The sequence below is a fragment of the Gossypium arboreum genome, chromosome 13 (genome assembly GCF_025698485.1).
Source record: "Gossypium arboreum isolate Shixiya-1 chromosome 13, ASM2569848v2, whole genome shotgun sequence".
NCBI lineage: Eukaryota > Viridiplantae > Streptophyta > Magnoliopsida > Malvales > Malvaceae > Gossypium > Gossypium arboreum.
In genome coordinates this window covers 128,157,414-128,184,409 of record NC_069082.1, presented here as the reverse complement: position 1 = coordinate 128,184,409, position 26,996 = coordinate 128,157,414, and the positions used below count along the sequence as shown (strand labels likewise).

Here is a 26,996-nt window from a genome sequence, read left to right as displayed (position 1 = left end):
ACCGTTGGTTTCAATCAGTTTTTTAACTCGGTTCGTGGGTCAATTATTTTTTTTTTACTATGTTCCGAAGCAATGTACCAGCTAGTTTAGTTCTAAAAACACTGTTCTCAGGAACTTGAGAATGTGAAATAATAGGGTACAGTTCGGGCTTATGCTTCCAACGAGATACTTTCATTTTGTAGAACCCGACACCTTTCAAAATACCTCTCTAGATATTTAAATTTTATATAGAGTAAAAAGATAAAACCCCTATCGAAGATAATATCGAATAAGTTGAGAAACCCATCAATTCCGAACAAATAACATTTCGTAAATTTGTCTCGAAAAATTTTAAAAATCCATCCACACATATCCATATGTGTCATTCACAGCCGCAGACTTTCAGTTTGGTTTATAGCTCTTATCTGCTAACTTTTTGAGCCACTCTTTTTTTGTTATTATTACATTTAAGTCCCTAACACTTTGGACTGTTTATAAAGGCCGCTATTGTTCTCTTTTCTCTGCCCAAAAAAAAAAAAATCCAATTTTCATTTCAAAGATTCTCTCAAAACAGGTATTACCCATTTTTTTTCATTTTTTTTAGTGTTTTTATTATTATTCTTTCATATATATAATTATTTTTAATTATTTCTGATATTTTCATATAATTATTTATTGGTACTTATATTTTTTTTTTAATCGTAATAGTGAGGAAGTAGTAGTTCGAGTTATCGACGACGTTTTTTTTAAACACGAAAAAAAATGGATAACTTTTACGCACCAGGGAAGAACCATCTCTTCGTTCCGGGTCCGGTTAACATACCGGAACCCGTTATTCGAGCCATGAACCGGAACAACGAGGATTACCGTTCCCCGGCTATTCCGGCGATGACAAAAACCCTTCTCGAAGATGTCAAGAAGATATTCAAGACTACGACCGGGACTCCTTTTATGATCCCAACAACAGGTATTCGCGGTTTTATCAAACCAAATGAGTAAAGTTTCCGGGAGGTTCTCGGAAAATGGTAATTATCAATGTAATTTTCGTTGTTCTGTATTTTAGGAACCGGTGCATGGGAGAGTGCACTTACTAATACGTTATCCCCCGGTGACCGAATCGTATCGTTCCTCATTGGACAATTCAGTCTTCTTTGGATCGATCAACAACAACGTCTCAAATTCAACGTCGACGTTGTCGAAAGTGAGTGGGGACAAGGTGCTAACCTCGACGTTTTGGCCGAAAAACTCGCGGCCGATCGTACGCACACCATTAAGGCTATTTGTATTGTTCACAACGAAACCGCGACTGGAGTTACCAACAACTTGGCCACAGTGAGAAAACTACTAGGTTAGTGTATATTTTATATGTGCTTTCAAGAGTAGAGTTACTGTTCCATTAGAACTTCATAGTTATGTCCGGTCAAGTCTGTTCAGTTGGATTTTTTTTAATTATTGGTAATAATTTGGTTTGATTTTCGATTTTTCTATACTATATTTGGGTTACGGTCTTTTAGATTTTATTTTATGACTTTCGGATATTATATGGTGAAGTTTTAGTTTTAAAATATTTCTAAAAATATATTTTGTAAGTAAATAAAAATAAGTTATATATTATTTTAGAAATTTAATTTATTTTCACTATTTTAAATATTTACATTATAAAAAAATTTTAAAATATTTTTGAACCGATAATTCAATTTAATTCTCTGTTTTTTCATATTAAATTTGGATTATTGGGCAAAGTTTTAAAGTTTTTAATAAATATTTCTAAAAAAATAATTTTCAAGCAAAAATAATATTTTAAAAAATAATTTCTATAATTTTCACTATTTTTAATATTTATATAATAAAAATTATTTATTAAATAAAAATAGAATTTAATTCGGTTCTAATAATTACGATTTTTTAACTTATGAACCGAAATCTTTCAAACAATAACGATTCATATCGGTTTTTAATTTCTCTTTTTTTTTTTTTTTTTGCTCAACCCTACTTGGTAGTATAAACATCTCATGCATTACATTTATTTTCAGATCATTACGGGCACCCAGCACTGCTTCTCGTCGATGGAGTTTCCTCGATTTGTGCTCTCGATTTCCGTATGGATGAATGGGGAGTTGACGTAGCCTTAACCGGCTCGCAAAAGGCGCTTTCTCTTCCAACCGGGATCGGTATTGTTTGCGCTAGCCCGAAAGCTCTCGAGGCGACCAAAACCGCGAAATCAGTTCGGGTTTTCTTCGATTGGAACGATTACCTTAAGTTTTACAAATTAGGAACATTTTGGCCATACACTCCTTCAATTCAACTCTTGTATGGACTAAGAGCAGCTTTGGACCTTATTTTTGAGGAAGGACTTGACAATGTCATTGAAAGGCATAGTCGCTTAGGCAAAGCAACAAGGTAAAAAAAGGTTAAATTATGTGGTTAGTCCCTTTATTTTTATGAAATTGAGATTTAGTCCTTATACTTAAAAAGTTAAAAAATTAATTCCTACTTTTTTTTTATTTGAAAATTCTAGTCCAATTTTTTAAATTAGAAGTATTTTCCATCAAAATTTATTATTTTGACATTTTGATTAGGATGCCTGCATTTGACGGAAGCTACAAATGACAATAATTATGGGACAAAAGTTTTTAAATTAAAAAAGTAAGAGGGTTAAATTTTTACCTTTACCGTATAAAGATTAAATTTCAATTTCTATCAAAGTACAGGGACTAACAACATATTTTAACCGAAAAAAAAAAACACTTGCTCACAACATTACGGTTTGAATCGGTTTTCGATTTCTTAAATAATGTTTTTGAAAACAGGCTTGCAGTGGAAGCATGGGGCTTGAAGAATTGCACACAAAAGGAGGAATGGTTCAGTGACACGGTGACGGCGGTGCTTGTTCCACCATATATTGATAGTTCGGAAATCGTTAAACGGGCATGGAAGAGATACAATTTGAGCTTAGGTCTTGGCCTTAACAAAGTGGCAGGAAAAGTTTTCAGAATAGGACATCTTGGAAACCTAAACGAGGTAATCCACCTTTTGTTTCGACTTTTTATCTCGCTTGAAATATTTGAGTATGGTGTTCGTGTCTCACGTATAATTGAACATTGGTATAAGAAGATAGCACCCCAATAACTCTCTTAGTAAAAAAATCAAACATATCCATATCTAATACACTCGACCTTGAGTAATATGGACTTGTTTAAGGGCCGAGTTATTTACCTAAGTCAGAGAGCTTACTCGATATTTTGGAGGTTTTAGACAAAAATATTAGGGCCGAAATTAAGCTTAGACGAAAAAGATTAAATTTACTTAAAATATGAGTGAGACTTGAGTTTCAGTATTTAAGATTTAAATATGACCTCACTTATTCTCCAATTCTTTAATATGTAATTAATTATTTATTTAAATAGTATGTAATTTATATTATATGAAAACTTAATATATAATACTATAGTATAAATATTAAAAAAGTATGTTAAGTTATTTGGGTTTTAAATTTAATAAAAGGAAGAATATATATTATATAAAATACTAAAATTAAATAAAATCAATGAGTTTTTATTAGAAAATTTAAATAATATTATGAATGAGCATGGGTTTAGTTCAATTATTTATAAATACGAGTGAGTATGAAAAAACTTGAGGTCCATATTTCGAATTAGATTAAATTTGACAACTATATACAATGTTGTTACTATACATGAGCCCATGTTGGCCCGTGACACCTTTAAGAGTAACATAGATTTAGAATATTGTTCCTTTTCCGAAGTTGTCTTCATTAAGCACTCATTACTCAATAATTCCGAAGCTAGTATAAATATAAATAGTTTCCACATTGTACATAAGGCTAGCCGGTATTATGTCCCATAGAAGGGCAATACCAAGGGGGTTGCAAGGGCTCTAACCACTTAAAATGAAAATTTTAATTTTTCTCTTTAAAATTTATAAATGATTAAATTTACACTTTAACCTTTCGAAACGATTAAATTTTAATTTAGTATTTTAAAAATGATAAAAATATAAATTATTAAAATGATGAAATCAAATTTTAGCTCTTATAAAAATATACAACTAAAATTCGTCTCCTCCTAAAAAAATTTTTCCACCTTTGACTCTAGTCCTAAAGGTGAAGGGAGAGGAGGGTCGATAGAGGCTCTAGTCCCCTTAAAATGGGAAAATGCTTCTTTAGACCTCAAAAAATTTAAAAAAAATTTAAGTTAATATATGATAAAATTATAATTTAATCTCTCAAAATACTAGAATTTCAATTTAATCCTTTAAAAAACAATAAAGATATAAACTAATACAGTGACGAAATTACATTTTAGTTCTCATAAAAATATATAACTTAATTTTAACCCCTAAATAAAAAGATAAAAACATGGTATATAAGGCTAGAAGAAAAAGATAAAAACACTCATGTTAGATGCAAAACGTGTATCTGAAACTCACACCCGAGCTCGAATAAGGTCGTTTTTTCGTATAATTTTCAGTTGCAACTGCTGGGTTGTTTAGCTGGTGTGGAGATGATACTGAAAGATGTTGGATACCCAGTTAAGCTTGGAAGTGGAGTTGCTGCTGCATCTGCTTATCTGCAAAATAACATCCCAATGATCCCTTCAAGGATTTGATGAAGAATATTGCAATTAATTAATCCATGTAAACTTTTTTTAATTTATTTATTTGCTCCATCATAAATTTGTAAAAATATACTTTGATATGTTACTCTATTATACTCTCTCTATCTAAGTCTTTTATTTTCTATCATATATTTAGTGGTGTATCCGTATTAAGTTTTGGGGGTTTTAATTAAAGTTTTAAAATTTTTGGGTTTAATTGAAAATTTTCAAAAAATTTGAGAGGCTTTATTGAGAATTTTTAAAATTTTTGAGATGCCCGATTAATATTTTTGAAATTTTTAAAAGGGTTGATGAGAAATTTTAAAAACTTTGGGAGGGTGATGATTCAAATTTTCAAAATTTTAGTTGATATTTTATATATTTTTTATAATTAAATATAAATATTAAAAATATTTTTTATTATTTAAATTGAATTCAGATTGAGTCGGGTCAGCCCTTGGTGCAAAAATAATTGTCCAAGCCTGAGTCAAATCGAGTTGAGCCTATCAAGTTTGACGGGCTACCTAACCCATGGACAAGTCTAGACTAAAGTAAGATTGACATTTCCAATTGCGGAATTGAATATTGCGAATTTTTATAATATTTGAAAGTATTTGAACAAAAATATTAGGTCCAAAAATAGGTTTGAGTAAGAAAATTAGATTTTTTAAAATATGTCTCAAGTTTGGAGTTGAATATTCAAGACTTGAGATTGACCTGTTTTAATATTATAATATGTTATTTTATTTTTATATATTATGCAACTTCTAATAATATGTGGTTAGTATTTGATACATTCAATGAAATATTTGTGCTCGTACTTTAAATATCGAACTTTGATTTTTAAATATTTTTAATACGCTCTAAATGGGACACGTGTCATCTTTTGAATATTGCTAGTAGAATCCATAAGTAAGATTTTAGTAAATATACATTTTGGTACCTAAACTTATCTTCAATGTTTAAATTAGTACATAAGATTTTTCTGTTTAATTAGATACCTAAACTTGGCTTTTTGGTTCAAATTAATACTTGAACATGACTTCATAGTTCAAATTGGTTCAAATAAGTCATTTACCATAAGGACTAATTTGGACCAAAAAAGCAAGTTCAGATACCATTTTGGATCAAAAAGCTAAATTCAGGTACCTAATTGGACTAATTAAATTTTAGGTATCAAATTAAACCTTGAATCTAAGTTCAGGTACCAAAATTCATATTTACACTTAAATTTTTAATGAAATAAAAAAATGTAATATTATTAATTAGTAACCTAAAAATAGCATAATTTATCTTTTTCAAATACGGGTGAGTCATTTAAGTCGGTAAAAATTGAGACCCATATTTTGTATAAAGTTTAACTTAAACAAATGTAAATTATGTTAATATCTTATGATTATCTATTCAAAATCTAATCTGATCCATCACACGAACACCTCTATCTTGAGAAAATATTATTTTTCCAACTTTTTTTCCCCTTAATTCCATCAAATATTTTGATAAGGCTTATTTTTCTAGACATGTAGAGATGTGGTTTATGTATATTGCCATTTTTTTACTATTAACAAATATTATTATATTTTTAATTTTTTTAAATGTGCAAAAGAAATACAATTTTTTGGGATAATATAAAATTTGGCCCATGAACTTGGCAATTAGGTCCTTGTACTTGATATTTATAAAAGTTTGACATCACCACATTTAGTGTTTTAATACACGAATCGGTGGTTGAATAGGTTAGACCATCAGTTCCCCGATTCAACTAGTTTGACCGTTGGACCAATAATAATTAAATAATAATAATCTAAAAATTTAAAATATAGTTTTTGTTATTAAATTAATTTAACCTATTAAACTGTCGATTTTTGTCTTGATTTTTTATTTTACCAATTTCAAGCAATTTTCAAATCAACCAGTTCAACCTTTTGTTCAGATCATTATATCAATTAGTTCTTGATACATTCGATCCTTTCTTATTCCAATAACATTGGTCACATAATCAAGTCCTGACAGAATCCAAGTTTAAGGACGAAGTGAGACCTAGTTTCCAAGTTCAGGGGCCAGAAATTATTATTATCCCGATTATTTTTAATGGTATCAACAAAGACATTATCTCGAGATTGAAAAAATATATTAAAAAAATAAAGACTAAAAAATGATAAAAAATTTCTATTTTAAAATATTTGATTGAGTTAACATCACGACTTAATCGGATACAAGTTCAAATATGAATTATCCCAAGTACTTTAACCCTAGTTATAATAAAGGACTAATTTAAAAGAAAACTATAATACAAAAGCCTTTTTATACAAAATTGACTTGACTTTTCAATTTGATAAAAAGTGGAGGTGTTCATGGACTGGAAGGTTTGTTCGGCCCGATCCACTTGGGGTCGGCTTGGTTTAGATTTTTCAACTTGGACCAATCCGTTTTATTGTTTGAAATAATAAAATATATAAAATAGTTTTATATTAATATTTATATATCTTTAAAATTAAATTAAGTTTTTTTTAAATAGTAAAAATAGTCATTTGGACAAACCTGAGTAGGCCGAACTCGAGCTTGAAAATTTTTTAGAATCGAGCCTTAGAACTATCCGGCCCTACCCATGAATAGGGTTAATTTAGGTTCAACATTTGACAATTTTAAAATAGTTTAGGGGCTTATTACAAGATATTATCCCAAAAAGTAAAAAACCCTGCAGAAGCAGAATCCCTCAGTTACAGTGTCTTGTTCTCCCCACACTTTGGTTTTTTTCTCCAATCACAAACTTGTTTGTTTCCCTAGAAAAAAAAGAAGAGAGGAAAATCAGGAAAGAAAATATGAGCAGCTGGAGAAATCTTCTTCTGCGAATTGGCGATAAAAGCTCAGAGTACAGTTCCTCTTCCGATTTTAAAGACCACATTGTTCGTACCTTTCTCTCTCTAATTTGTTTTTCCCGTTAATAAACCCTAATCCATTGTGTTTTTTTTTTTCTTCTTCATAAAGTGAATTATTTGATCACTTTTTTGTTGTTGAAATTACAGGAAACTTGCTTTGGAGCTTTACGGAGAGAGTTGGGGCATTCTTCTGCTGAAATTTTATCTGTAATCTTTCTTTCTCTCTCTCTTTTTTATTTTTTTAAGTTTTCATTTATATGTATATATTTTTAATATTGGCATGGTTGAAAATCGTAAGATATTTTAGTAATTAGTGGAGGAAGTAATTGTATTAGGCTTTGGAGTGGAGCTCTTTTGGATTTGCTTTGGGAGTTGCTTTTTTTTTTTCACCGGCAACCTAGAAGGTTACTAGAGAAAAATAAATTAGAAGTTGGAAATTGTTTATAATTAGATATAACTTACTATTAAACTATTTTGTAACATTAAAGTTTTTCTTTAACTTTTGTTTGTTGCTCTGAAATATTCAAATGAAGTTCTTAAATATCTTAATTGTTGAGTTGAGAGAAAAATGGTTCCTTTTTGTTATATTGATAAGTTGAAGACATTGCAAGAACACATAAAGACAGCAAGTTATAAATACAGACAGTAACCATGATATATCAAGAAAATTTGGATAGAATGTATTAAAAAAGCATAAAGGAAAAACAAAGACTTGAGTATCCAAGATTGCTTTTAATAAAAAAACTTCACTCCAATGAAAGAGGAGATCTGTGAGTTGAAGAGTTGGAGCATCCTTTTTCTAATAATTAGATATTTTCCTGCTAGAGGTATATACCGATTATTGAATGTTTCATCTGATTATTGTCCCCACTTACGTTTTGAAACACTTCAAAAAGAAAAGAGGTTTTTCCCTTTTAATGGAATTTAAGTTCAAGCCAAAAATTGGAGATTTCTTTGTATGCAGATTGACTTATTTGCTCATTAACATATTGTAATTGGTACTTTGTCCCGTTTGATCCAGCTGCTGATAATTTCCAAAGCATTTATTTATTTATTTTCTTTATCCTGACAGTTCCTTCTCCAATGTGCGGAACAATTGCCTCACAAGATTCCATTGTATGGAACATTGGTATGGCTTTTCTTCTAAGCCTTTTGAAGGCTCTTTTCTGTTGTCCTTTGTCGCTTTTCTATTAATTGACAGTGTCAGCTGTGTAAATAAAAGTAGTCAATTATACTGACACACCTCTCATGATGTGATTGTTGCAATAAAGTTTTTTCTCAATGGACTTATTTTCAGCATAGATAATATAAATGTTGCCACTAATCCCGTGGAAGAGATGCTAATTTTGCAAGCTAAAAAGATTAAAACATTGATACTTTTGGGTAGAACTTCCCATTTTTCTTTTAATGTAGAAACCTCTTATTGTCAATACTTATATTCATGGATGCTCCTTTAACCTCTTGCATGTTTAGTGACACTGCCTACAGGCTTTAATACCTCACTCTCTATCTTTCCTCTCAGATTGGTTTGTTAAATTTGGAAGATGAAGACTTCGTTAAACAAATAGTTGAGAATACACAAAATAGTTTTCAGGTGAGCAAGTTTCTAATACAAATGCTTTTCAAGAGTTTATTCATGTGTGGTTTTAGCATTAAAGGGTTTTTTCCCCTCACCAGTTTACATTTTTCTAACACTCTCCATGTTGGATTTTTCAGGATGCTCTGGATTCTGGAAATTGTGACGGGATTCGTATTTTAATGCGGTTTCTGACTGCTTTGGTATGTATGGTGTTATATATTTGTCTATAATAGTGCTGTAGTGATTGTTTTGGGCATGTTTCTGAATGTCTGGAAGCATTAACTTCCTCATACATATGATTGAAGTGAAAATACTAGGAAAGCTAGTTCAGGAGTGAGCATTCTATGCTATTTATTTCGTCATTAAAGAAAGTACATTTTGGAAGACCATGCAACTCTTACTATTTATTTTATTTTTTTATTTTTTTAACGAATGAAATTCTACTAACAAAATCTTGTTGGTAATGCATGTGCAACCAAATACACAGTACAAATTTGAGACGAAAGACAAACACATACTAGATTTGCTTAACTATTTATGAATTCTTTCTGGTGCATATTTTGTGAGACCTTATAGCATCTTCAGCTTTGGTTATGTGGTTTTCACAACAGATACATATTTTGAAGCTTCCTTACCAAGTTTCTTATAGACATAGATGTTTATAACAGGATTAGTTTCTAATTTTAAGCTGATTGCTGATTTGTATTGTGTCACTAATTTGCTAGTTCAGATCCCTTGTAATGGAAGATATATTTATACTTATTTTGAAGTTGATACAGTAAGCTTTATTTTTCAATTTCCTTGCATTCTACAGATGTGCAGCAAAGTTCTCCAACCCACTTCACTTGTAGTTGTTTTTGAAACTCTATTATCGTCAGCTGCCATAACAGTTGATGAAGAGAAAGGAAATCCTTCGTGGCAAGCACGTGCTGACTTTTATGTGATTTGCATTTTATCTTGTCTTCCATGGGGAGGAGCAGAACTCGCAGAGGTGAGGCCATTCGTTGCACTTAATAAGCATTAGGTCTTGTTGGGTTGGGTGGTTGGATCATTGTCTGCTATGGTTGTTAATAGCTGGTATGCTGATATTCATATGATTAGCTATGTTTTCAGTCCGTTAGAAATATTTATATCTTGGTCTGGCACGGCAACATGAAAATTTTAAATAATTTCTGCCTCCTAGGTTTCATAACATTTTAGATTGTACTAAGGAAGCAATGTAAATTTCAAATGACGAGAACCTTTTTGGAAAATTAGTATACTTCACTTGGCACCTGGTTTCTGCTTCCTAGGTTTCATAACATTTTAGATTGTACTATTTTATGACTGTTGACATGTGAATCTTGGTGAATATATTTCATAATTCTTATAGGTTTTTTTTATTTATGCTTATCACGGTTATGGATCAATTCACTCAGTTAACTGTGATTCATACTGTGTATTCTGAAAGAAACAAATGTTTATGTATTCAGCAAGTACCTGAGGAGATAGAAAGAGTGTTGGTTGGTATACAAGCCTATTTGAGCATTCGAAGGCATACTTCTGACTCTGGATTATCTTTTTTTGAGGAAGACGAGTCTGGAGGTGACGTTGAAAAGGTAAATCGCCTGATGCAATCCATCTATCCTTACCTTTCCTTAATTGACAACTTTTGGCTTTAGAGATACTTGTGCTATGGCAATTAATTGACTTCCAAAGTCTCTAGGCTTTAGCAGTTTGATCCAGTAATTATGAAGATGGTCTACAGAACTAGATTATGTGATTCCATTATTGTTAGTTTGTCATTATCTCCATGCTTTCTTCATAAGTAATGTCCTTAATTTTCTTTCAGGATTTCCTTGAAGATTTATGGGAACGGATACAAGTTCTATCTAGCAATGGGTGGAAAGTTGAAAGTGGTAACATGTCCATTCTTTGTTTAGTTTATAACTTTGAACCCTTCACTCTTGTTATAAATGTAAATATGTCTTAATTTGACAATAGAAGCAAGTTATTTAGTATATTTTATGATGTAATTTTATATGCAAATTTATTTTCCATGGTCTCTTCCATCTCTCTCATTTCATAATTGCATTGGAGTAGCTTTTGACTTCTCTACTTTACTTCTCATCCCCTACCATCCTTGCCTCATCTGCATGACTAATTTTAATTGCTATGTTTCTGTTTGCTAGTTCCAAGGCCTCACTTATCATTTGAAGCGCAGCTGGTTGCTGGAAAGTCTCATGAGTTTGGACCCATTAGCTGTCCTGAGCAACCTGAGCTTCCTTCAACAATTTCTGCCGTAGCTTATGGAAAGCAAAAGCATGACGCAGAGTTGAAGTATCCTCAAAGGATGCGCAGGCTTAATATTTTTCCTGCTAGCAAAACAGAGGTAAAATTATTTAAGATGTCATTGTTGAATTTTTCATGGGCTGCTACCAGTTACCTACTTCAACAAAGATGGTCATGGAGTTCATGGCTTAAAGCTTAGTTGCCCATAACAGCTTGTGTTTATTCATCCTGCTTCCTTATTGGATTTTCCTTTATAGCTCTTTATGTCTCATTTCTTCTTTTATTTGACAGGACCTGCAGCCAATTGATCGCTTTGTTGTTGAAGAGTATTTGCTGGATGTGCTTTTGTTCTTCAATGGATGGTATGTACACAATACTGACCTGTCACTTTCTTCTTTTATGTTCTTGAATGACTTTATTTTTCGCAATAATTATATGTCTTTTTTTCATTACAAACTATACATGCTTGAAAATTATTGGAGGACTAGATGCAAGTCAGGAGGTCATGGATTTCTCAAATAGTAGTTTGTTTGTATCTGAATGAGAAATAGTTTACAAGTTAATATTTTATTTCAAATTTGAATATTATTCATTTACCCACCTTTCTGTTGAACTCTTGTGAAAATGCTAGAATTTAATGCTGTATTATTTGCAAAAACAATAGTGAAAAAGTCAATCTGCTTGATAGCCACCGACAATTAGAAGCAGTTGAAGATAGGTTTTTTCATTTTTTATTTAACTATTTAGTTGCATTTGAAAAAGTTAAAAACTGGACTGTCAATAATTGTCAGCTTTGGTCTGGTAAAGCAGCTGCTGTCCTGTTTTGCATGTTTGCTGGAGTTCTTCATTATTTTCTTTAATTGGATCATCAGCCAGATCTTGTTTCTTTCGATTTTAAAATGAAATAATGCCTTATAATTTGGTTTGTAAAAATTATGTCAAGGCCGTTGGTCTTAGTTTTAATTATTTCTCTTCCTTGCTTTAGTCGAAAGGAATGTGCTGCTTTCATGGTAGGCTTGCCTGTGCCCTTCCGATATGAGTATCTAATGGCAGAGACAATATTCTCCCAGGTAAAAGATCTTTTCTATGTTCTATTGCTGTTTTCCCATAGAAAGAATCTGATTTATGCCTTCTCTTCAGGTGTTGTTACATAAAATATAAACAGGGATATAATTCTTTTTGCACCTGTAATATGCGGACAACAACACTTAATAGTTTCACATTTCCTGTAATGAATTGGCTTGAAGTTGCATTTGATCTGCCATTTTGTTATTTAAAAATAGAGTTAGAAACCTCAATGTATAAGTGTTGTATTTTAAGCATACATTATCTGCCTCTTATAGGAATCCACACCAAAGGAGGCCACTGGTTAGTACAATCAATTAAAACAAACTAACACCTTCCTCTAAATTTATTTTAAATCATCAAACTTAAATGATGATTCTCGGATATTTAGGAGATAGGAGGAAAATAAATTGTTACATGTTTAAGTAGATATGGAAGTGGTACCTCTGCAATATTTTTGCTTGTGTAAAAAAAATTAAAGAAAAGTTAAACAACAGAATGTTATATATTCCTGCTTGTATGTTTTGCGTACTAGAGCCTCATATGGAAATGATTCCTCTGTGTTGTTGCAGCTGCTTTTGTTACCACAACCCCCATTCAAGCCAATATATTACACACTGGTTATTATGGATCTCTGTAAGGTAGTATAGAAGCAATTATCACTTAATTATAACTTTGTCTTTTTATAAGAAATTGTTTGCCCCTTAAACTTTCTGATGTTGTAGTTTAATGGTTAGGCTCTCCCTGGGGCCTTTCCTGCAGTTGTAGCTGGTGCAGTTCGTGCTCTTTTTGATAAAATTGCTGATTTAGACATGGAATGTCGGACACGCCTTATCCTTTGGTTTTCACACCATCTGTAAGTCTGCATTAAATTCTGCTATTTTATTAACAATATATATGCCTTTTTTCTCCTTTTATGCTTGATGATATGATTCTTGGCACATTGGATATTGCATCCAATTAATGACTGATGATTTGGCTAGATGTCCAGTACACCAACTGGGCCCTTTGCACCTTTCAGGATGTTGCTTTAAGGTTTTTCAGCTGATTTCTTTGCATTTAATGGTAATTCTTGGCTCCACAGATCAAATTTCCAATTTATTTGGCCTTGGGAAGAATGGGCTTATGTCCTAGACCTCCCAAAGTGGGCTCCACAGCGTGTATTTGTTCAAGAGGTCTTGGAAAGAGAAGTTCGTTTGTCATATTGGGACAAAATAAAGCAGGTATGAAAACATGCTAGAGTGCTTTTCTGTTCTGGAAGTACTATAAAGATAGAAAAAAAACCCGTAGGTTTTGGTTGGGGCAATTAGTAATGGTTAAATATATTCTTAACCTCCCGTAGTTGGGAAGGTGTTATATTAATTTGTACCAAACATGATATTATACTAACCTCGGCATGTTGCTGTATCTTTGTAACATTTCTCGTTTTGTAACACTTGTTAATCTCAGAGCATTGAGAATGCACCTGCTCTAGAAGAGTTGTTACCACCCAAGGGTGGTCCAAATTTCAAGTATAGTGGAGCGGATGATCAAGAAAAGACTGAACAAGAGCAGGCACTCTCTGCAGAGCTTAGCAACAAGGTGAAAGGAAGGCAGTCAGCACGTGAGATAATTTTATGGATTGAGGAAAATGTATATCCTATTCACGGCCAGGAAATTACCCTCAGTGTGGTTATACAAACTCTTCTTGACATTGGATCTAAAAGTTTCACTCATTTGATCACTGTCTTGGAGAGGTATGGACAGGTCATGGCAAAACTTTGCTCTGATCAAGATAAGCAGGTCATGCTCATATCTGAAGTTGGTTCATATTGGAAGAACAATGCACAGATGACAGCCATAGCAATTGATAGGATGATGGGTTATCGTCTTATATCTAATTTGGCCATTGTGAGATGGGTCTTCTCTCCTGAAAACATTGAGCAATTTCATATATCTGATCGTCCATGGGAGGTATATCAACAAATTCAGCTTATTTTTGCCCGTTACCAACTCCTCACTTCCCCCGCCTTCCTACAAACAAAAGCATGACTTCAAATGTTTGTTCCATAGTTTCTTGCTACGTACTTGTTCTAACACTGTAACTGCTTGTGTATTCATCTATCCTGTATTCTCTTTGGAGAATTAATCATCTCTCTGTGTGTGGTTATGCAATTCATGTTAATTGTCTTTCAAAAGTTATTTCCATTTCAAAGGCTTTTTTAATTCCACAGGTTCTGAGGAATGCAGTTAGTAAGACATACAATCGTATCACTGATCTAAGGAAAGAGATTTCATCTCTGAAGAAGAGTGTTGTATCTGCAGAAGAAGCTGCATCTAAGGCAAAAGCAGATTTGGAGGCTGCTGAGTCAAAGCTTACCCTAGTGGAAGGTGAACCTGTTCTTGGTGAAAACCCTACAAAGTTAAAGCATTTAAAATCTGTGGCTGAAAAGACCAAGGAAGAGACAGTATCCATGCATGACTCTTTAGAGGCCAAGGAGGCTCTTCTTGCTCGAGCACTAGATGAAAATGAGGTACTATATTCAACTAACATAACTTCGATTTTTTGTCTACTAGCTTTGCAAATTTGTGGGATAGCTTTGTACTTTGTGGTTGAAATCTTCACTACTTATTCTAAAGTGTGTACTTGAACAATTTTATATGGTTCATGTGTAGATCAGTAGTTCTTTATATCCCTTTTAACTAGCATGTCCTGGTCCGCCTTGAATGTCACAATTGCTCTTAAACACCATTGTATTAATGATTATGGAAGCCCTCAAAATGCCATGAACTGATGATTAAATGCATGTTTAGCATGTTTAGTTACTCTTGATTATGCACCCAAGTAATCTCTTTGGGGCAATGAAGTGGGATATATATTTACTTGTTTGAATGTGTTTTCTCGTTCTTAATTTTACTGAACTCTTTCTTATGTTTACTGTCCCAGTCTTTCTTGGTCTGTAACTAAGCCAAAATTATCTGATTAACATCTCTTATCAGAATTTATCTTCTAATTACCTTATTCTACTTTTCTATGAAATTTTGAAATGTATAGGTTTTGTTCCTCTCTCTATACAAAAACTTCTCCAACGTGTTGATGGAGCGTTTGCCTGATGCATCTAGAGATGGAACATTGCAATCATTAAAATCTGTCAATGGAGATTCAATGGCTGTTGACATCGAAGAGCCATCAACCATGGAGGTGGATGATGAGAATGAAAGACCAAAGAAAAGGTCCCAACTCCGCAACCTTCCCTGGCCCATTGACTTTATTTATCTTTTTGTACATTGTCATTTAATGATACATCAAAATAACTGTGAATTAATTATTTTTTATTTCTGTGTTGCAGTCAATCAAATGGCAGTAAGACGACAAATGGTTACAATGTAAGGGAAAAAGAACAGTGGTGTTTATCAACTCTCGGCTATGTCAAGGCTTTCTCAAGGCAATATGCATCTGAGGTAAGTACTGTTTGTTGAGCTCTTCGGGAATTGCATTGTCTTGATGACCTTGTGGTTGTTTTTCTGACTTTATGGTCACCAAATTTTGTTCTTCTATAGCTGCATCAGTACTTTTCTGAAAAAGTAACTGATATTAAAAATCTCTTTTAATCAACAAAAATCTTTTTCTTTTTCCTTGTTTTTCCCAAGGTGAAACTTTCTGACTAGGAAGTAGTTATGCTAATATTCAATGAACATTGCGTAACAGTGCCCCGATTTAAGAGGAGACCAACAATAAGTTTGACATTCTGTTGCAGTCTAACTCTACACGGCCTTCTTTTTGGCTGCTTATGGTCTTGTAACTTCTCACTCCTTGTCAGAAAAGTTGATAAATCTCATCTCAAAGTGTTCCAAAAATGATCGCTTGTGGTTTTAGGTGCTTTGTAAGCTAGTGGAAAGCTAGGCCTGATATGGGTAGAACATTGTAAACAAGTATAAATGGATTGGATCTCACCTATAATTCCAAAATATTGAAATGAAAAAAGAAGTGTTCCATACCCTTGATAAGCTTTGAGGGGTTCTTGGAGGGGATAATCCCGTACCAGGTCCAAAAATGTGTCAGAGACGAGTACTTCAAGAAAAATGAAGAGTCTGAACTACATAGTGTAGTAGCTTAGTCCTTGTTTCCTCGTATGCATGCTTGCTTTGCATTTCCTTGAACAAAAGCTCTTGTGATCATTGAATGTGCAGCAAACAGGATTTTAATATTTCTAATATTTTCTACTGATCCGCAATTTTGGCAGATATGGCCTCACATCGAGAAACTGGATGCAGAGGTATTCACTGAAGATGCCCATCCTCTTTTCCGGAAAGCTGTTTATTCTGGCCTTCGCCGGCTGAGCAATGAGTTGTAACTGCATGACTTGCTGTGTAACTTAATCCATTCTCAACATCAATCGGTACTACCCTTCTTTCACCCTTCAATTTTTTTCATGTACATGAAGAAAAGTGAAAGATTCTATCTAGCTACATGATCGATTGCCGTAGTTTAGTTTATCTCGCCAGAAGTAGACATGACCGTTTTGATATCTTGGCGAATGAAAAGTACCGATTCGATGTCAAGATGTTATCGTATATGTACTCTTTTTTCAAGTAGTTGAGTTGCCTGATAAGCCTAGTTTGAACTACAATTCTAATGGAATTGTTTTGTCCCTAAACCCTTGTATCCATACTCAAGCTGCTAACTCTTTCAATATTTTGATAATCCTAAACGTTGAATTATAAAAACTATTAATTTTATAATATTATTTAGTGTTAGTTTTGTGGTCAAAATATGCTTTAGGTCCCTGTGTTCTTTATGCATTTAAAATTTAGTCCTCTTGCTTTTATTTCAAAGAATTTGGTCCCTCTACTTTTCGTATTTAAAATTATAAGTTTAATTATTAATACCATTAAAACTCCTGTTAATTTTAAGCTCATTATAGTATCATTTTCTTGTTGGATTTGGATTTTGAAATTTGAAAATTGGAGGATTAAATTTTTAGAAATAAAAGTAGATGAATTAAATTCCAAATGTAATGAAAAGAACAAGGACTTAGACTATATTTTAACCTAATTAAGATAACTATCTACATTGTTTTGTATTTTTGTGGATAAAAATAAAAAGCTAATTGAAATATTTTAATTTTTTATAAACTAAAGAGAATTAATTTTAATATAAACTTTTAAAAATAAAATTGATTAACATATATTAAGTGATAAATAGAGAAATCTTTATGTACTTGTTTGAAAGTTTTTACATAACAATCACACAGCAAAAATAACCTGTAAAATTTATATACAATGTTTTAAATATGATACAAACATAATTTTAATATGATAATAAAAATACAGACATTTTCTTCAATTCCTCATTTTGTTTATGAAAAATTACAAAATAATGATTCAATTATGATGTTTTTTTTTATCACTCAACTATAAAAGTTATAAAATAATCCTTCAATTATTTAGTTGTCTTTCTTGGTCATTAGCTAACTAATGCAAAAATAGGAACACTTAAAATTTAAAATAATTGAGTGACAAAAAAATAATTGAAAAAAATATATATATCTAGGTGACTACTAATGTAGTCTACCCAAAAACACGGTAAGAGCCAAAAGTAGATTTTATATCAAAAGTTATGTAAAAATAAATAAATTCAATTATATTTAATGCACTAATGATATATAAATATATAAATTCATATATAATGATTTTATCTAGTTATTAAAATAAACACATACAACATTAAAATAAAAATAATATCATTTGATTCATTGATAATATATTAATATTATATATATATCAAATATAAATCTGTTAAAATTGCAAACAAAAATAAAAAATAAAGTACTCTGAATCCCGTGTATTGATCTGATAGTTAGAGTGTTTACCGTTTCAAGTGTAGCTTAAATTCAAATCGTATTAATCACGTTATTATTAAAATTTTATTTTCTTATGATTCATAAAAAAATAATAATAATAAAGAACTCTTGATAAAGGTGAAATAAACAACAATGACGTTACCAACAAAAAAAGAAATCACAAATGGTTGCAAAAAAATGACATGTCTGTTGATGGTGTTTGTTTGATGAAATCATTAAAACCAAATGTCTGATGTGTTGCTTATTGCACTAAATTAAAAAATCCAACTGGACTTGGGGGGCACCAATCATATTGACTGGAGGTGCCCAAATTCAATGCTTTTTTTAACTCCAAAAATTACACGTCATTAATAAATTTGAGGTATGATTTGAAATGTTTACTAATTCTATATTATAGTGGTTTATTGTTTAAAATTTAGGGTAAATTGTATTTAAAATCATTAATTATTAATAAATTTTATGTTTTGATCATTTAATTTTGAAAAGTTTTAAAATTTTTATTGATATTATTCGAAAGTTTTTATTTAAGTTATAAAAATATCATGGAAGCCCTTGTATTAGTAGTCGATTGTATCTTTTCCCTTTACTAAAAGTCTATGCAAATTAATCCCTATACGATAGATCAAAGAGTAAACTAATCATTTTTGCTAAAAACTTCATTGTTAAAAACCTACATCACTAGACAGTTACATGTGATGTACCACATGCGTCTCATGCTGACGTACAAAGATTAATTTTTAACAATAAAAATAAATAAAATTTTAACAAAATGATTGATATATAAAAATTAATTTATCCATTTTTAAGTAGAAGATGTAAAATACAATCATTCTCGTAATAGAAAACCTCCACAAATTTCTCATGTACTAATTATGAGAAAATAATGGGAAAAAAAACTTGAATAAACATGGATTAAACCCATGATTCACCAAACTTTACATCATGATATTTAAGTTGATCATTTTTTAATTGCCGAATAAAATTATATTAATTTTCCCAATTAACATATAAGCATAATTTTTTCAAATATCCAAATCATCAAAATATACAATTAACCTTGAAAAAAATAATAATAATAATAATTTGGGATACAATTGAACAAAGTGGTGAACAACCTTTTCTTTTTTAATATGCTGAAAAGATATGATATTGATTTCTACATTTACAGGGACTATATCTATATATGTATATGAACATATATTTATATCAATTGTATGTTATTGACATTTTCCGATGAATGTGAAGCCGCGAGTAGAGCCGCTCCAGTCCCCGACCCGTCTTCCGTTACAATAATAACAACGTGCCGTGCAATATCTTCTCCCAATATTTCGTTCAACGCTTCGTGCAAGTAATCTCGAAACATTGTGTATTGTGTGTATAAACTTCCCTCGACCGCCACTGCCGTTCTTCTCATCTTGATATCGCTTCTACTTCTTCCACCCGTGATGCCACCGCTTCCGTCCCGGCCGATCTTTTTCAAGATCCCAACGATGCCAGCTGCTGCCAAACGAGCAGCTCTCCGGGTTACCACGTCGCATATCTTCACAACGAGCTTCCTGGCCTTCAAGGGAATGTCCGGGATCTGAAAAGAGAAAGACGTTTGAGTGTAAAAAAAAAGGAAAAAAAACAAACACAAAGGGTGTTGAGTCAGATTACATCAAGAAAGTCTTTTAAGATTCTTGCAACTTGTGTTAATTCGGGGGAGTCGTCTTCGTGCATTGCAGCCATTAAAGGCGTCCTGAAATCAGATATGGGACTCGATAAATTCGATAAACAGGAAAAGAAAACAACATGACAAAATATTACATGGAAGCATACCTTAAGGTGAAAGGCACATATAACCTGGAAGAAACCGGTCCAAAAACATCCGACTCTTCTGACATCCTTAAAATCACTCTCCTAACAATGTCACCCAGATACATGCCTGATATCATTTTCTCAAAGCCCTGCAAAAAGTTTAAAGAAATTCAAATCCGGTCCACCATTATTATCGATTTAAAAACATATATATAGAAATAACCCTACCTGATCGTTTGGATTAGGACTCTCAGCATCCAATTTGACATCATACGAAGTTCTTGGTAAATGAGATGACCAAAAATTCCCCCATTCCATATTGACAACCTTATCACGAGATAAAAACAAAACAACATGAATTCACGATATATGAAATCGACTACATATGAATATAAAGTAAAATATAAATAAATAAAAAAACCCAAAAGAACGGATACCATGCCACCGGAAGTTGTAAGGAGTCCTTGGCACTTAATGATAGCATCAGTCCTTTCCCAGTAGCAGGCGTTCGTACCTGTCCCAATTATCACTGCAGCAACAGTGTCCGCATCATGATAATGTCCGAGAGCTAATGTTCCAACAGTATCATTCACCTGCTTAAGAAATCCATGAAATTTATCCAAACATGTAACTAAGTAAGAAGATATATATATATCCACACACACACGTGTATATATTTCAAAAGCCGACTCGGTTTATTACTTTTCTCAAACAAAATCCATAGATATTGAACAAAATGTACTATGAGTCGGAACAAAATCCTGATTTTTGAATGACTAAGCTGTAAATCATGCCTACAACCATGCCCACTAAAATATAGACAAGCATGCATACGCTAAGGAACAAGGTATTAGAAATATCATCATGCATCATGCCGTTCTTTATTTCTCGGTAGTTACCTTAAGATCGAGAAACGTACAAATTAAACCTACATTGAAGATTTAGAGCTCACCAGCACAGAAACTCGCATATTTAAACCTTTCCGGGTCAGTGCTTGTTGTAAAGCTCCAGCAACCTCTTTTTCGACCTACAAAAACATAAGTTCCAACTTTGTTACTCAAGTTCGGGTACGAGTATTATATAAAGATGTGTCTAACACGGGAAATTCAATTCTTTTCTAAGTTTCCCGTGTAGTTGGAAGGGTTATTTCTCGAGAACCGTATCATCGTACCCATATCCGGATATGGGCCGGGTACAAATACTTCAAGAAAAATGAAAATACGGACTAACATAGCTTTGAACATAGTTTCGTAAAAGCACTAATACAAAAAAAAAAAATACGAAACACTAACCATGTCTCTAATTGCGAATCCTTTCGTCCATTTTATTAAAACCCCCGATGAGACAGATGTTTGTTTAACCGGAAAAGAGAATGTAAACCCGAGTAGTTTCGTGATCGGAGATTGCACAGAATCATTTTTTTCGACAAATTGATACAATGATGATGCTATAAAATCAAAAAGGTCCTGCACAAGAAACACATTACTAACTTCATTCCGGTAGACAATAATACCATTTCATATGTTTCTTGAGTATTGGCAACTCGGGAACTTTTAGTTACCTCACTTCTGCCAGTCATCAACTGCTCGGGAATGGGTTGTTGCTCCACATCTGGATCCAAATCGGATCTTTGACCTCCTAGTTCAACCCGTAAGACCCTAAAATTAGTACCTCCAAGATCTAGAGCATAAAAAATTCCTTTCTCACTCCTGACGAAAAAAATAAGTACTTCTTTTACTAACACGACTTAAGAAAGAAAAAAAAAAGATAAATATATATAAAAAAGAACCCACGACCGGACTACCACATAAAGCCCGATAAAGGCAAATCATCATCAAACCAACACATCTAAAATCCCATTATGAAACAGAAATTTCTAATTTTAATCAGAAAAAGGAATGCTAGTTCCATTCCCTTCATTCTTTTTTATCATTCATTAAGCTCGGAACGGATTTGATCTACTATTGTAATTTAAGTACGATAATACCTCGAATAGTTCTTTATACCGTTAGATGCCAACAATGTGGAATAGAAGCCAACAGTCTCAAATATATATATATATATGAGCAATGCCTCAATAACAAAACCTATAAAAACACAATCTTTAATCTCACCAAAAATCTACAAATTATAATAATAATAAAAGGAGCAATGCACCAATGACTAAAATCAATAAACCCTATTTTTCAAAAGGAAATAAGCATATATATGAGCACTGCATCAATAGCCAAACCTATAAAAACCCAATCTTTAATCTCACCATAAGTCTACAAAAATATAATAAAAAAATGTAGCAATGAACCAAATCCAAAGCAACAAAAACTTGTAAAAATGGGTGATTTTTATTAGTACAGTCCAACAAGCATCCACAATCTCAAATATATACATGAACAATGCATCAATAGCAAAACCTATAAAAACCCAATCTTTAATCTCACCAAAAATCTACAAATTATAATATATAAAAAAAAAAAGGAGCAATGCACCAATGAGTAAAATCAATAAACCCCATTTTTAATCTCAAGCAAGAAAAAGAAAATAAATTTTCAAAATTAGTACTGTCCAACAAGCATATACAATCTCAAATGTATATATGAACAATGCATCAATAACCAAACCTATAAAAACCCAACCTTTAATCTCACCAGCAATGCACCAATGAGTAAAATCAATAAACCCCATTTTTAATCTTAAGCTAGAAAGAAGAGAAATTTATAAAAGAATCAAAATTAGTACAGTCCAGCAAAGCACATACAATCTCAAATATATGTATAAATGAACAATGCATCAATAGCCAGACCTATAAAAAACCAATCTTTAATCCCACCAAAATTCTACAAAAATATAATAAAAAATAGAGCAATGAACCAAATCCAAAGCAACAAAAAACCTTGTAAAAAATGGGTGCTTTTTTGATTACCCAGAAGGTAGACTATCAACAAAAGTGAGCAACATTTTGAGTTTGGATCCTCCTTCAGAAGCTAAACCAGCATGCATCTCAACAGCCATGGCATCCACCACTTGTTTTAATCTCCCAACTGTTGTTTCACAGCTTTCTTCCAATTCTTTTAAAACCCCAACCACTCTTTTCCACTTCCTTCTACTCCTTACTCTCCTCCCTACTACCAACGCCGCAACCGTACACGCCGCCACCGCCACCCCTACTGCCACCCCTAATACCACTTTTCCCATCAATGAAAAATTGAAAACAAACACTTAACTACCTATTATTAACCTTGCTCCATCGGGAAAAAAATATATAAAAAAAAAAGCAATCTTTTTTTTTTAGTTTCTTTTTAAGCTTTCGATCAATCCCAACTGTTAAAACGCCGCCGTTTTGACATCTGGGTCTTCTTCAACCTCTCTTCCTTATCGATTTTCTTCACTAAAAAAACCCAGAAATTTTCAAAATGAAATATTTTGCCTTTGGATGGTTAAATTCACAATTTTCCAATTAATTTTTTCACAAAAATTAAAAAAAAAAAAGAATTTCTTTTTGTTTTCAACAAGATGACTTGCTTGAAAATAAAAATAAAAATCTTTAAAAGAGAAAGCTTTTTAAACAGAGATTGAAATGAAAATAAAAATATCGAGATGTAATTTTTTTTTTTTTTTGAAGGGTCTGCTATTAGAGTAAAATTTGGAAAGCGAAGGGTACTTATATAGGAATTAAAATGACGGATTTGGGCTTGAGGATTTTCTAAAATGACGGATTTGTCAAATAGATGGTAATTATTTTACCGTTGATGAAAAGAATTTGATTTTAATTTCGGTGGTTTTTCTAGGTCAAATTGTATAAAAGGTTTTTGTATTGTTTTTTTTATCAATTTAGTCCTTTTTGCTATAATTTGATTTTTTTAGTGTTTTACCTTTGAAATAGGTTTAATTATCAACTTTGTCATTTTATTTTATAAATATTGAGAAGTTAGTCTATTTATTTTGTTTTTTAATTTAGTTCTCGTATTTTACAAAAAAAGATAAATTAATCCAATTAGATAATATTATTAAACATTATCGTTAAACCGTTAACTTAAAATAATTAATTCAAATTATTATATTCATGTAATTAAAAACTCAATAATTTAATAATTTATATGCAACAAATTAACAAAACCAATAGTTTAAATGAATTTGTTTACAAACAATTGGACTAACTTTTCGATTTTCATAAACTAATCAAAATCTGAAAATTTAAAAGTAGAAAACAAAGTAGAGAGATGAAAATCATAATTATACCTTTGAAATATTTATTTTCAATCTTGAATCCGTCGTCTTTTTTCGTTAATTTTATCAAATGATTTGATATATTTTTATAGCTCGACAAATGATGTTTTTTTCCTTTTTTTTATAAATTTACAATCAATTTGTCCGACCGTAAATAAAATGTCAAGTTATGTACATCATATCATCACATCTTTACGAATAATAAACAATCAAATTATTTGATGAAAATTAACGAAAAATTTAGTCTTGAGATTGAAAATGCGTATTTTAAAAAAATAAAGGATTAAAAATATCGAATTATAGTAGATAGATTAAATGCAGTAAAAATGTATAATACATAGACTTTATTTATAAATCTGGACCTTTTTTGGGTAAAAGTAACATAAAACTTTTGTACTAAGAGCTAAATTGTATTTTACATCTTTTAGTAAAAAAATGGGTAAATTAATCATTTTTATTAAAAAAATTATCCACTCCTAATATTAAAAACTAGCGCGAGTGACGAACGTTGACGTACAAGGACCATTTTCTAATAGTAGAAATAGAAGATATTTTTAATAAACTGATCAGTTTACTCTTTGATCTAACATACAAAGACTAATGTTTACAGTTTTTATCAAAATAAAGAGAGTAAAATGCAATATAATTCTTAATAGAAAGGCCTTCATAGTATTTTTACCATTTTTTCTAATGTTAATAGAATTTTGACTTTTTGTCTGGGTTTTTTGGCTAAAAGAAGATTGCCCATTAAAGTTGATGATAATTACGGTTTGGGGGGAATGATGACGTGGACGTTGTAAAAATAACAATAAAAAATGGTCGGTCGGCTTAAGTTTTGAAAGGCGGAATTTGATTGGCTTTGACTGATTTGATTAAGACATTTTCAGCATGTTTTTGGTTTAGCTCTCTTTTATTAGTGGAGACGTGAATCACTCGTATTTATTAAAGTAAATTTAATCATAATTAATATTTGGTCAAAATTTGTCATAAGTCCTTCTACTTTTCCTAAATTTAAAATTTAATCTTTATACTTTTATTTTAAAGATTTAGTTTCTTTACTTTTTCATATTTTAAAAATCAGTGCAATTATTAACGCTAAATTTGGTGATATGATATTTCGAAATAAAAAAAATCTTACTTTATAGTAATGTAACTAAAAAAATATGACGTTGTAATAAACTGAATTTAACAAAATAAATTTAAAAATAAAATGTACAATGGCTAAATTATAAATTATGAAGAGTACAAAACTTATGACATATTTTAACCTTTGTGTTTTATAGTTTTTAAAGTATTTTCTTTATTTTTCTTAAATATGTGATTTAAATATAAATATAATATTATTAATATGATTCTTACCTTTCATTAATCGTATAACCAAGTTTAATTGTGCCGACACAGGAGTTGGTAGGAGTTCGACCCTCTGAAATGAAAAATTTTAGTTTTGATCTTTTAAAAATTATAAAATATTAAATTAGTACATGATAAATTTACATTTTTTTCAAAAGATAAAATTATAAAGGTATAAACTATTAAAATGGTGAAATTGCATTTTAGCTTTCATAAAAATATATAACTAAAATTCGACCCTCCAAGAAATTTTTTTTGCTTCACCCCTATGAGTGTAATATCAATGTCGCTTGTTTACTTGATGCATTAGTTGATAATGTGAGATTTGCGATAATTTTACGTTCATAAAAAATTGAATTGAAATTTAAAAATATGATAAGGGCTCAAATTGTAATTTTCTTAATTATAAGAACTAAATCTCAATTTCATTGTTGTATTTATTTTAGTGGAAATTGCATTAGAGAATGTTCAACTACGCACTAATTATGAAAGTAATTAGTGGTTTTTTAAAATTTATTTCATTCCTATTATTTAATTTCTCTCTATTTATTAAAATGAAACTAAAAGAAATATATATATATATATATTTCAACAAAAATTACAAAATTATTTTTTAATTTCATGTCCACACCTTCATTCAATAAACCCTAAAAATCTATTTTACTATTTTATTTATATTTATGTTAAATTATGGTTTTGACTCTTCTATTATCTTTGAGATTCGAGATTTGGTCCTTACAGTTTAATTTGATATAATTTTATAATACTGTTAATTATCTCGATTAAAATTATTATGTGAATTAAAAAAAAAAACTCATTCAACTCGTCGTATTGATGTTACTTTTTTTTTTAATCTTGGGACAATTATTCTTTAAAACCAAATTAATATTTTGTTTGGATAATTTTGTTATAGATTCTGATCATATCTGTTCTTTTTGGCATAATATTTAAAACTACTCATAGCCCTTCCCAACCCATAAATAGTAGGATAATATCTTTAAACGCATTCGAATCCACATCCTCCTACATTGACAACAATGCTCATATCAATCGAGTTAAGATTCAATCAGCTATAATATTAATAAATTGAATTAACAGATGAATTATAAAAATATATATGTGAATTAAAATCCCTTACCAACAATAAAGAAATTAAAATACTAATTGAATGGATTTTGTAGAAATGATAAAAATTAAACATTTAAGTACTTAATTGGTACTAAAATGTGAACCAATCAAACAAGTGAGTGCTCTCATAAATTCAAATTTCTAATCCAATATTTTAATCATAAGACTGAGACTTGTGAGTGTCAATTTGATTGAATTGACTATAATTTCGTGGCGTAAAGAAAAGGGATTGCTTTCAATTTGACTTAGTCAATCTATATCTCTC

At 31.1% G+C, this 26,996-nt stretch overlaps 3 protein-coding genes across 3 annotated transcripts; 2 read left to right on the top strand and 1 right to left on the bottom strand.

Moving 5' to 3' along the window:
* Positions 1-363: 363 nt before the first annotated feature.
* On the top strand, positions 364-4,743 carry LOC108450676 (serine--glyoxylate aminotransferase). The gene is made up of 6 exons (XM_017748401.2): positions 364-553; positions 688-946; positions 1,043-1,327; positions 2,013-2,379; positions 2,790-3,000; positions 4,470-4,743. Exons 2-6 carry the CDS (start codon positions 742-744, stop codon positions 4,605-4,607), a joined length of 1,206 nt encoding a protein of 401 aa, XP_017603890.1. The 5' UTR covers positions 364-553; positions 688-741; the 3' UTR covers positions 4,608-4,743.
* A 2,395-nt stretch (positions 4,744-7,138) lies between these two features.
* LOC108453488 (nuclear cap-binding protein subunit 1) lies at positions 7,139-17,096 on the top strand. The gene is made up of 19 exons (XM_017751615.2): positions 7,139-7,501; positions 7,622-7,681; positions 8,547-8,603; positions 8,997-9,068; positions 9,191-9,253; positions 9,868-10,044; positions 10,526-10,651; positions 10,885-10,951; positions 11,225-11,424; positions 11,616-11,686; positions 12,310-12,394; positions 12,962-13,030; positions 13,127-13,245; positions 13,474-13,612; positions 13,839-14,342; positions 14,603-14,902; positions 15,424-15,602; positions 15,719-15,830; positions 16,613-17,096. The coding sequence occupies exons 1-19, from the start codon at positions 7,418-7,420 to the stop codon at positions 16,721-16,723; spliced, it is 2,595 nt and encodes an 864-aa protein (XP_017607104.1). The 5' UTR covers positions 7,139-7,417; the 3' UTR covers positions 16,724-17,096.
* Positions 17,097-19,326: 2,230 nt separating this feature from the next.
* Positions 19,327-23,683, bottom strand: LOC108489843 (hexokinase-3-like). The gene is made up of 9 exons (XM_017794521.2): positions 22,950-23,683; positions 21,591-21,738; positions 21,322-21,495; positions 20,982-21,056; positions 20,467-20,622; positions 20,258-20,356; positions 20,051-20,178; positions 19,889-19,970; positions 19,327-19,814 (listed from the first exon to the last, which is right to left on the bottom strand). The coding sequence occupies exons 1-9, from the start codon at positions 23,219-23,221 to the stop codon at positions 19,434-19,436; spliced, it is 1,515 nt and encodes a 504-aa protein (XP_017650010.1). The 5' UTR covers positions 23,222-23,683; the 3' UTR covers positions 19,327-19,433.
* Positions 23,684-26,996: the final 3,313 nt, after the last annotated feature.